General features: G+C 63.6%; 1 gene segment (V, D, J or C); it reads left to right on the top strand.

The window, feature by feature from the left end:
• The first annotated feature begins 256 nt into the window (after nucleotides 1–256).
• Nucleotides 257–8,990, top strand: LOC105748029 (immunoglobulin heavy constant alpha 2-like). The segment is given in 5 exon segments: nucleotides 257–295; nucleotides 1,835–2,015; nucleotides 7,532–7,855; nucleotides 8,055–8,375; nucleotides 8,544–8,990. Coding segments are annotated over 5 exon segments (1,260 nt in total).
• Nucleotides 8,991–11,842: the final 2,852 nt, after the last annotated feature.

The following is an 11,842-nucleotide window of genomic DNA, read 5'->3' as shown; positions in this document are numbered from 1 at the left end:
TGCTGTGGCCTCTCCCGTTGCGGGGCACAGGCTCCGGACGCGCAGGCTCAGCGGCCATGGCTCACGGGCCCAGCCGCTCCGTGGCATGTGGTATCTTCCCGGACCGGGGCACGAACCCGTGTCCCCTGCATCGGCAGGTGGACTCTCAACCACTGCGCCACCAGGGAAGCCCGCGTTGGAATCTTTCTTGTCAAAAAGATACAAACTTGTCAGGAGGGCCCTAGGGCAGGTCAGATGTGGGTAAAGAGGCGAGGTAATGGGCCAGAGGAAGACAGAGATCCGGGAGAGCCGCGCTGTACAGACGAGCCGAGCACCCTTCACTTCTCATCAGGGAGGACGCCCACACCCTCTCTCTCCAGGTGAGTATTTCTGCCTCCTCCTGTCTTCAATAGGTTACTTCTCTAGCCCACATGTTGTGCTGTGCTTCTATAGCTAGTGGGAAGCAGCCGCATAGCACAGGGAGATCAGCTCGGTGCTTTGTGACCGCCTGGAGGGGTGGGATAGAGAGGGTGGGAGGGAGGGAGACGCAAGAGGGGAGAGATATGGGAACATGTGTATATGTATAATTGATTCACCTTGTTATGCAGCAGAAACTAACACACCATTGTAAAGCAATTATACCCCAATAAAGATGTTAAAAAAAAAAAAGAAACTTTATACCTGCTTTGTAGTTTTTGCCTCCGTGAAACATTCTTGCTTTCAAACAGGGCAAGAGCCAGGGCAACTTTCCTTCTAGCCTCCGGCCCCTGGTGGTCTAGCAGCTAGGATTCCTGGCTTTCATCCAGGATACCCGGGTTCGATTCCTGGGCAGGGAACTAAGATCCCACTTCAGGATCGCTCACTTCTGTCTCTCTGAGAACAGGGGCTGGCACAGTGGGAGCACAGCCCAAGAGCAGGCCCGCAGAGAAAAGCAGGACGCATCCCAGCCAGCCAGCCGGGCTCCCAGCAGCCGTGCCGCATGCGCCCTCCCAGCAGCAGGGCCCCACCTTCTCGGGCTCCCCTCCGCCCCTCCTCCTCTTTCTTCTTCATCAACCCACCACAGAGGGCGGAATTGTGCCCCCAGGCCCAGAAGTTATGTCCACGTCCTAAGCCCTGGAACCCGTGAAGGTGATCCTGTTCAGACAAAGCGTCTTTGCATATGCGATTGAAGTTAAGGATCTTAAGATGAGATTGTCCAGATGGCCCTAAATCCAGTGAGAAGCGTCCTTACAAGGGACAGAGGAGGAGAGATCAGACTCAGGGCAGGAGGTCATATGAGGGCAGAGGCAGAGATTGGGTGATGCCTGGGACACCTGGGGCCACCAGAGGCTGGGGGCAGGAAGGACCCTCCCCTGAAGCTGCTGACGGGAGCAGGGCCCTGGGACACCTGGATCTCGGCCGTCTGGCTACAGAGTGCGAGACTGAATTTCTGTTGGTTCAAGCCCCTCAGTGTGAGGTCCTTCGTCGCGGCCCCAGGACACTCACCACCAGCCAGTCGGCCTTGGCCAAGCCGAGGCCCCTCCTCCTTCCGAAGAAGCCCGGGGAGGACTCGCCCCATCCCGGCTCTTCCCTCCCAACTGGACCCGCGCTCAGCAAGCCACTGACTCCCAGAGGTGCTCATCGGTCTTAACAAGAGTGTCCACTCGGGCTCAGGCCCTTCCCCCAACCGCTGCGACCGTCAGGTCATGCAAGACCCCACATCCGTCCGCCTCAAGTCCTAGCTCTTCTTTCTGCCCCACATTCCGCACCCGTCTGTGCCCACAGCAGGGCAGTGCTGTCTGCGTGGGGGACACCGGCCTCAGGAGAGAGAGGCCTCCGGCCCCACACCGCCCTCTGCTTCCTCCACTCCCGCCAGGCACTGCCCCAGCACTCACCCCGAGTCCCACGCCTCCAGCTCCCTCGGGGCGGCTCCAGGGGACACCGGAGCTTCAGACCCCCGGAAGGGGCAGGGCCCCAGGACCTCACGGGCCGGCAAGAGGAAGGATCCTCAGGGCCAATCAACCACGATGCAGGAGCCGCTGGTGCTCGTGAGAGCGGTGGGCGTGGGGTGGCCCGGAGTCCAGCAGCCCAGAAGGAAGTGCCCCTCGTGGCCGATGCTGTGAGTGTGCCAGGGTCTGTGATAAAACCCCAGAAGTCCCTTGACCGACCAGGTGTGTCTGCCCACCTGGTGCCCTGCCCCAGGCCCCCCTTCCTCCCTCCATCTCCCCCTCCCAGCCCACCTGCCCCAACTCCCTTCCTGGGCCCAACTCCCTTCCTGGGCCCACCCCACCCCCAGGGAAATGCTGGTCTCCCCCCTCCACCTGCCTGCAACTCTCCCTGCAATGGTGTCCTTCCCGGGAGGGGACCATAGGTGCCTGTGTGTAGCTCCAGAACCTTCTGGGTGTGAAGAAATGAATGAACATGTAAAAGCAGGTGCAGGCCCCATGGCCCCTCGTGTGCCCGGGCAGGGACCACCTCCTGAGGGGCACCAGGGAGGGCCGAGCAGCTGGGCAGCCGGCAGGGCCCGTGGGTGGGAGAACCCCGGGCAGGGAATTGGGTGGATGCAGGCGGGGGCAGGCCCTCAGCCACCCTGACCACAGGACTCCAGGCTCCACGCGGGGGGGCCCACACCCCTGTCCAGCTTCAGTCGAGGGCCCCACTGCTGCTGAGGCTGGTGGAGGAGGGGTGGCTCCCCCACCCTCACAGCCGCCCTGTGGCCTGAAGGTCTATGGGGCCTGCTCACTGCGGTCACTCTGGCGAGGCTGTCCCTTGGGGCTTCCGCCCTGCCGGCCCGTGAAGCCTCCCCTGCGGCCCTCACTTCACCCGCACCTCGGGGACTATTTCTCCCTCAGGAACCCTAAGCCCCTGACTCTGTCTACTTCGGCCTCTGCTTCTCTGCACCTCGGCCACCAGCCCAGCCCCGTGGGCGCCCCGTGGAGACACACGCCACCACGGCACCCACCTGCACACACAGGGCCTCAGGCCAGGGCCAGGCTCCTGGGGGTCCCACAGCCCAGGCCACACACACCTGGTACCACCACAGCCAGACCACAGACCAGACATGACGTGGAGGCATGCGGCCGCAACTGGCGGGACAGGAAGTGGGTGAGTGACCCCCAGCTGTGGGCCAGACACCGTCACGCAGCCCCTTCCCAGCATCGGCCTCACCTCACAGCGCAAATGGCCCAGAGCGGGGCAGGGGTCGGCTGAGACCATACGGCCATCAGCGGACTGGACGAGGCCTTGTTCTCCCTCCCCACTCCAGCGCCTCTGGGCAGGTGGGCACAGGGACCAGCAGGGCATGGCCACACGGCCAAAAGGCGTGGGCCTCTCCCAGCTGTGTTGGACCCGCCGGCAGCCTTGAGCAGGTGGGTCCCAGAAGCTGATCAGGCCTCATCTCCTCCACAGCCAGGCCATACTACAGATTCCTGGGGCGGGAGGATGGAGGGGAGGTACCAATACAGAGACAAGAAGGAGAAAGGCAGATGGCCATTGACCCAGAAGACACAGATCAGGGTGCTGTACACATGGACTGGGCTGGGCTGGGCTGGGCTGAGCTGAGCTCGGCTGTGCTGAGCTGGGCTGGGTAGAATGGGCTGAACTGGGCTGAGCTGCACTGAACTGGGCTGAGCTGGGTTGAACTGGGCTGAGCTGGGTTGAACTGGGCTGAACTGGGCTTAGCTGAGCTGGGCTGAGCTGGGCTGGGCTGAGCTGGGCTGAGCTGGGCTGAGCTGAGGTGAGCTGGGCTGAGCTGGGCTGAGCTGGGATGGGCTGGGCTGAGCTGGACTGGGCTGTGCTGAGCTGAGCTGAGCTGGGCTGAGCTGGGCTGGGCTGAGCTGAGCTGGGCTGGGCTGAGCTGAGCTGGGCTGGGCTGAGCTGGGCTGGGCTGTGCTGAGCTGGGCTGAGCTGGGCTGAGCTGAGCTGAGCTGGGCTGAGCTGGGCTGGGTTGAACTGGGCTGAACTGGGCCGGGCTGGGCTGAGCTGAGCTGAACTGGGCTTAGCTGAGCTGAGCTGGGTTGAACTGGGATGAACTGGGCTGAGCTGGGCTGAACAGGGTTGAACTGGGCTGAACTGGGCCGGGCTGGGCTGAGCTGAGCTGAACTGGGCTTAGCTGAGCTGAGCTGGGTTGAACTGGGATGAACTGGGCTGAGCTGGGCTGAACTGGCCTGAGCTGGGCTGAGCTGAGCTGGGCTGGGTTGAGCTGGGCTGAGCTGGGCTGAGCTGGGCTGAGCTGGGTTGAACTGAGCTGAGCTGGGCTGGGCTGGGCTGGGCTGGACTGAGCTGAGCAGGGCTGAGCTGAGCTGGGCTGAACTGGCCTGAGCTGGGCTGAGCTGGGCTGAGCTGGGCTGGGCTGAGCTGGGCTGGGCTGGGCTGAGCTGGGCTGAGCTGGGCTGAGCTGTGCTAAGCTGGGCTGAGGTGAGCTGGGCTGAGTTGGGCTGAGCTGAGCTGGGCTGAGCTGGGCTGGGCTGAGCTGGGCTGGGCTGGGATGAGCTGAGCTGAGCTGAGCTGAGCTGGGCTGGACTGGGCTGTGCTGGGCTGGGCTGAGCTGGGCTGGGCTGGGCTGAGCTGAGCTGAGCTGAGCTGGGCTGAGCTGGGCTGAGCTGAGCTGAGCTGGGCTGGACTGGGCTGAGCTGAGCTGAGCTGAGCTTAGCTGGGCTGGGCTGGACTGGGCTGAGCTGAGCTGAGCTGGGCTGGACTGGGCTGAGCTGGGCTGGGCTGAGGTGAGCTGGGCTGGGCTGGACTGGGCTGAGCTGGGCTGGGCTGAGGTGAGCTGGGCTGAGCTGGGCTGGACTGGGCTGAGCTGAGCTGAGCTGGGCTGGACTGGGCTGAGCTGAGCTGAGCTGGGCTGGACTGGGCTGAGCTGGGCTGGGCTGAGGTGAGCTGGGCTGAGCTGGGCTGGGCTGAGCTGAGCTGGGATGGGCTGGGCTGAACTGGGCTGGGCTGAGCTGGGCTGAGCTGGGCTGAGCTGAGCTGAGCTGGGCTGAGCTGGGCTGAGCTGAGCTGGGCTGAGCTGGACTGAGCTGGGCTGGGCTGAGCTGAGCTGGGCTGAACTGGCCTGAGCTGGACTGAACTGGGCTGGCCTGGGCTGGGCTGAGCTGGGCTGGGCTGAGCTGCGCTGAGCTGGGCTCTGCTGAGCTGGGCTGAGCTGAGCTGGGCTGGACTGGGCTGAGCTGAGCTGAGCTGAGCTGAGCTGGGCTGGACTGGGCTGGGCTGAGGTGAGCTGGGCTGAACTGGGCTGGGCTGGGCTGAGCTGGGCTGAGCTGGGCTGAGCTGGGCTGAGCTGAGCTGGGCTGGGCTGGGCTGAGGTGAGCTGGGCTGAGCTGGGCTGGGCTGGGCTGGGCTGAGCTGAGCTGGGCTGAGCTGGGCTGGGCTGAGGTGAGCTGGGCTGAACTGGACTGGGCTAAACTGGGCTGGGCTGAGCTGAGCTGGGCTGAACTGGGCTGGGCTGAGCTGGGATGGGCTGGGCTGAGCTGAGCTGGGCTGGGCTGAGCTGGGCTGGACTGGGCTGAGCTGAGCTGGACTGGGCTGAGCTGAGCTGAACTGGGCTTAGCTGAGCTGGGCTGAGCTGAGCTGGGCTGAGCTGGACTGAGCTGGGCTGGGCTGAGCTGAGCTGGGTTGAACTGGGCTGAGCTGGACTGAACTGGGCTGGCCTGGGCTGGGCTGAGCTGGGCTGGGCTGAGCTGAGCTGGGCTGAGCTGAGCTGGGCTGGGCTGAGCTGAGCTGGGCTGAGCTGAGCTGGGCTGGGCTGGGCTGAGCTGAGCTGGGCTGAGCTGGACTGAGCTGGGCTGGGCTGAGCTGAGCTGGGTTGAACTGGGCTGAGCTGGACTGAACTGGGCTGGCCTGGGCTGGGCTGTGCTGGGCTGAGCTGAGCTGGGCTGTGCTGAGCTGAGCTGAGCTGAGCTTGGCTGAACTGGGCTGGGCTGGGCTGAACTGGGCTGGGCTGGGCTGGGCTGAGCTGGGCTGGGCTGGGCTGAGCTCAGCTGGACTGAGCTGAGCTGGGCTGGGCTGAGCTCAGCTGGACTGAGCTGAGCTGGGCTGGGCTGAGCTCAGCTGGACTGAGCTGAGCTGGGCTGGGCTGAACTGGGCTGGGCTGGGCTGAGCTGGGCTGAACTGGGCTGGGCTGAGCTGGACTGAGCTGAGCTGGGCTGGGCTGAGCTGGGCTGTGTTGAGCTGAGCTGGGCTGAACTGGGCTGGGCTGGGCTGAACTGGGCTGGGCTGGGCTGAGCTGAGCTGAGCTGAGCTGGGCTGGGCTGGGCTGAGCTGAGCTGGGCTGAACTGGGGTGAGCTGGGCTGAGCTGGGCTGGGCTGGGCTGGGCTGAGCTGAGCTGGGCTGAACTGGGCTGGGCTGGGCTGAACTGGGCTGAGCTGGGCTGAGCTGGGCTGGGCTGGGCTGAGCTGAGCTGAGATGGGCTGAACTGGGCTGAACTGGGCTGGGCTGGGCTGAACTGGGCTGAGCTGGGCTGAGCTGGGCTGAGGTGAGCTGGGCTGGGCTGAACTGGGCTGGGCTGGGCTGAACTGGGCTGAACTGGGCTGAGCTGGGCTGGGCTGAGCTGGGCTGGACTGGGCTGAGCTGGGCTGGACTGGGTTGAAATGGCTTGAACTGAGTTGAGCTGGGCCGAGCTCAGTTGAACTAGGCTGAGCTTGGTTGAAATGAGCTGGGCTGGGCCGGGCTGAGCTGAACTGTGGTGGACTGGGTTAGTGCCTGAGGTGAACAGGGGACAGTGGGTTGAGCATGGTCACCCCCAGAGCCCTGGTTTCCAGCCAGACAGCCCCCTCTGTTTCTCGGGGGCACACAGGGCCATGCAGCCTCAGGGTGCAAATGTGGTGCTCCCCTCTCCCCTCACCAGTTGACCGGAAGGGAACTGTGAAAGGTCAAGGGCAGACCGTGCCCTCTGTAGCCAGCTGCCCAGGGGGCATCCCAGAAGGACTGATTTGGAATTGGGCCTCCAGCCTAAAGTTCCCGATAGTCCATGGGAGTCAACTGCTAGTTTAGGAGGATGGGGGCGGGGGCGGGGGGTGCTTTGTGGGGGGAGATGCTTGGACTGGGACTTTTACCCAGGAAGTGGGAGGGGGGACATAGAATTCTCAGGCCCCCTCTCCTCCCCAGCTTGAGCCCCAGGACAGACAAACTGGCCCCCATGCAGACTCAGCTTCAAGCCCAGGCTTCTCTGTCTTTTCTCTGCCCTCTCTCTGGGCCCATTTCTCACGATACCCCACACCCTGGGGAAGGGCATGACCGTGCCCACTGCACAGAGGGCAGCTGAGGCTCCGACAGTACACACAGACTCAGCTGGTCAGTGGGAGAGCCGTGTGAGCAGCCAGGCCTCACGTCTGAGGAGCGTGTGTGGTCCACATGCTCAGAGTCCCAAGGAGCGCATTCAGAAATGGCTCAGCTGGACTCAGGTGGCCACTGCCGACCCCGGGTGCGCCGCGTGCAAGCTGCGTGACCTTGGGGCAGTCACTGACTCTCTGTGTGTTAAGGAAACGCAGGCGTCGTCCTGCCCTCATGGGGCCGTGTCGGGCGTCTGGTCAGCGTGAAGGCTGCCATCTCACAACACACCATGTGTTTCAGTGCCTGAAACCAGCCCCAGACTCTTCCCACTGAGCCTAAGGAGCGAAAACTCAGCCGGGCAGGTGGTCATTGCCTGCCTGGTCCAGGGCTTCTTCCCGTCAGCGCCACCGAAGGTGACCTGGAGCCAGAGCGGCAAGGGCGTGTCCATCAGGAACTTCCCCCCTGCTCAGGCCGGGGGCCTGTACACCATGAGCAGCCAGCTGACCTTGCCAGCCAACCAGTGCCCAGCAGACAAGTCTGTGAAATGCCAAGTGCAGCACCTCTCCAAATCCATCCAGACCGTGGACGTGCCCTGCCAAGTTTCCTGCCCAGTTCCCTGCCAAGGTCAGAGGGCAGGCTGGGGCGGGTCCCCCATGGTGTCACCCTGACCCAGCTCCCTGACTGCATCCCTGTGGGCACTCCCCTCAGACAAGAGGTGGCTGAGGCCCAGCGGGTGGCCAAGAGGGGCCTGGGCTGGGGGTGGAGGCCAGGGAGGCGGACGGAGGGGCTCGCTGACCTGCTCTGGCTTCTCTCTCAGTTCTAGCTGTGCAGTGTTCGTGCGGAAAGGCCAGCCTGTCCCTGCACCCACCGGCCCTTGAGGACTTGCTCCTGGGCTCCAATGCCAGCCTCACGTGTACGCTGAGTGGCCTGAGAGACCCCAAGGGCGCCACCTTCACCTGGAACCCGACAGGTGGGAAGAACGCCATCCAGGAGCCGCCCAAGCCTGACTCCTGCGGCTGCTTCAGTGTGTCCAGTGTCCTGCCGGGCTGCGCCGATCCCTGGAAAAACAGACAGTCCTTCTCCTGCACCGCCACCCACCCCGAGTCCGAGGGCTCGCTAACCGCCACCATCACGAAACCCTCAGGTAGGCCCTGACCCGCGAGTGGGCAGCTGGGCACTACACAGTGCGCGAGGTGCACTCCTGAGCCCACTCCACCCTCCAGCTCCCGCCCACCCCCCACACGGGTTGCCCAGGGGGCAGGGGGCACTCTCCTCCCTGCCCAGACCCCTGACCCTGCTCTCTGCCCTCCAGTGAACACGTTCCGGCCAGAGGTCCACCTGCTGCCGCCGCCGTCGGAGGAGCTGGCCCTCAATGAGATGGTGACGCTGACGTGCCTGGTGCGAGGTTTCAGCCCCAAGGATGTGCTGGTGCGGTGGCTGCAGGGCAACCAGGAGCTGCCCCGCGAGAAGTACCTGACCTGGAGGTCCCTGCCTGAGCCCAACCAGAGTGTCCCCACCTTCGCCGTGACCAGCGTGCTGCGCGTGGATGCCGAGGCCTGGAAGCAGGGGGAGTCCTTCTCCTGCATGGTGGGCCACGAGGCCCTGCCCCTGGCCTTCACCCAGAAGACCATCGACCGCCTGGCGGGTAAACCCACCCACGTGAATGTGTCCGTGGTCATGTCGGAGGTGGACGGCGTCTGCTACTGAGCCGTGCCCCCGCCCCACCCGCCCCTTGAATAAACTCCATGCTCGCCTGAAGCAGCTCTGCGCTTCCCTCCGGCTGCCTATCTGTCCGTGCTCGGGGTCTGCACACGCCAGGAGGGGCAGGACCCAGGAGGAGAGAGCAGCTGCTGCCCCGACTTTCTCTAGGCCTTGGTTTCCCCTCAGCCTGACGCCGGACGTGCCTTCATGGCTGTGCGCGAGTGTGAGCACAGGAGTGAGCGTCGAACTGGGGCTGAGATGTGCGAGACAGGCACAGCCTCCTGGGTCCTGAGAAGAGTGGCCCCACGATGGTTCCCAGGGGCAGGTGACTTGGTCACTTGTATTTCAGGAAACTGCCTCTAGGGGCAGCCGGGAGGCGTGAGCGAGGGAGAGGGGAGCCTGGCGGCCAGAGAACGGGCTGGTGCCGTCACGCAGAGGGGGGCACAGGAGGAGTGGCGAGGGCAGAGGGCTGGATTCCAGGGGCCCTCTGTGGGCACAGCACACAGAAGTGCAGGACGGCCCCACTGACCGCACGGAAAGGGGGCCCCCCCACCTGGGTACAGCCTTCCCCACCCCACATCCCACTGCTCTGCACATGTACACAGGGGTGCGCACACACATGCACACGTACTCTCATATGTGTTCGTGGTCATGCACGCGGGCACACGTACACACACACACACACACACACACACACACACACACACACGTCTGAGCCCTGCAGGTGCAGGAAGTTGACAGCCCAGAACCAGCTCCAGGAAGGCAAGAGGAGTCCTCATCCAAGCTCCCAGAGGGTTTTCCCCAGGCCCAGACCTGCTGCCTCACGTCCCTCCAGGCCTCAGGCCTCCCTGTGTACCCAGCTGGGCACAGTTCAGGGATCGATTGGAGAGACCCCTCTCAGGCATCACCTGCTCCCCACTTGGTCTGCAAATTCAAGTCTCCCATGCATTCCTGAGCCCCAAACCATAGACGGGGTGGGGGGCTGGGGTGGAGAGGGGTTAGAGACAGCTATCACCCAGGGCCCCTAGACAGCTTCTGCTTGGAGCTCCTGGCAGGAGGGAAGGTCAGGGAGACCGAACCTAGAAGGACAGTCCCGTGACCACCATGGGACACCTGCACAAGGGCTCCCACAAGGGGGCAGCGGGGCCCCTGCTCTTGTTTAGACACCTTCTGGGCCTTCCCAGGGGACCTAGCCTTCTGGCTGCCTTTCTCTGCTTCCAGGGCCAAGGTGGGGTGGACACCCCTGCCCACCCTGGCCACTGCTCCCTTCTTAAGGGTCCAGTCACCAAAGGGCAATGGGGGGAGCAATGGATTAATTGGGGAAGTGCTGCCACAGAGAAGGTGGTCCAGCCACCAAGGGACCAGGACCTGCCCACAGCAGGAGCTTTCTAAAGAGAGGGGGAGGCGGAAGAGACAGTAGATGAGGGTGGAGCCAGCAGACGGACAGCACAGACAGGTGGATGGGTCACAGAACATATGATGGATGGAAAGATGGACAGACAGGTGGATGGGTGGGTGGATGGATGGACGGATGGACAAATGGGCAAACAGATGGACAGGTGGATGGGTGGATGGATGGATGGACGGATGGATGGACAGGTGGATGGATGGATGGATGGATGGATGGATGGATGGATGAACGGATGGTCGAAGAGACAGATAGATGGATGAACAGATGGACAGATGGAAGGACAGAGAAGTGGATGGATGGACCGAAGGACAGATGGGGGGTGGATGGATGAATGAATGGAAGGATGGGTGAGTGAACAGGTGGATGGATGAATGAGTAGATGGATGGATGGATAGATTGGTAGGTGATTGAATGGTTACATGGATGGATGGATGGATGGACGGATGATTGGATGTGTCAGCATATAACAAGCTGGTCCAAACCCCATTTAACATGGGAGGTCTATGCCCTGGGACCCTGAAGACAGCAAGGTTGCCTGTGTTGGTGGCTCTCACCTGGGCCTTTCTCATGCTCCTTGTAGCTTATCAGCCACTTCCTGGGACAGCAACAGAGCCCCTTGGTCTTGTCCATCTGGCCCTTGGCACAAGGAACCACAGACCCAGACCTATGTCTCGACCTGGAGCACCCTGAGGGTGGGCATGTCTGATCTTCTCTGGTCCCATCCAGGGCCCAGGCCAAGAAGGTCCAAGAGCAAGGGCTTGCTGAGTTCACAAGTAGAGCTGGGATCCAGGAGGCCTTGGGCTTGAGCTCTCCTTGCAGCAGCAGAGACGGTGCCCACCCTCCTGCCCTGCCATGTCCCTCTCTCTCTCTGAGGTGCCCTGAGACCCCCAGAGATAGGAGTCCTGAGGGTGCCTCAAGAGATGCAAAGTCCAGCCCCTTCCCTGGGCACATGCTCTCTCACCTTCCAGGAGGCAGCCTCAGACCTGAGACAGGGCACCCGCACTGCCAGTGTCCCCACCCCGAGAGCTCCCGGTGGGGAGGGCACCGGCTCGACCCGCACTCACGCAGACCCGAGCCTCGCAGGCCTGCTGTGTCTTACAGATCACCGGGACCCGCTGCCCTGGCTGGTGCTGGACCTGCCGTGGGAGGGCCCCGAGGAGGACGGCCCGGAAGCCAGCCTGTGGCCCGCCACCATCACCCTGCTCGCCCTCTTCCTGTTAAGCCTCTTCTACAGCACGGCACTGACTGTGACTAGCGTCCGGGGCCCGCCTGGCAGCTGAGGGGGTCCCCAGTACTGACCAGGAGCCAGCCGGGCACAGGTGGGAGATGCACAGACGGGGGTGGATGGATGAAGGAGAAGGTCCAGCAGCTGGCTGAGGGGGGCAGGAGGGCCCGGCTCCAACACAGCTCCCCTGTCCCTCCTGATGAGGGTCTGGCCTACAGAGAGGCGGCCCCCCCACAGACCCTGAGGGCTTGGGCAGGCCTGGGGGCAAAGCACG

Source organism: Orcinus orca, chromosome 2 (genome assembly GCF_937001465.1).
Source record: "Orcinus orca chromosome 2, mOrcOrc1.1, whole genome shotgun sequence".
Lineage (NCBI taxonomy): Eukaryota > Metazoa > Chordata > Mammalia > Artiodactyla > Delphinidae > Orcinus > Orcinus orca.
The sequence above is the reverse complement of the archived record's forward strand: the minus strand, read 5'-3'. Positions and strand labels throughout refer to the sequence as shown.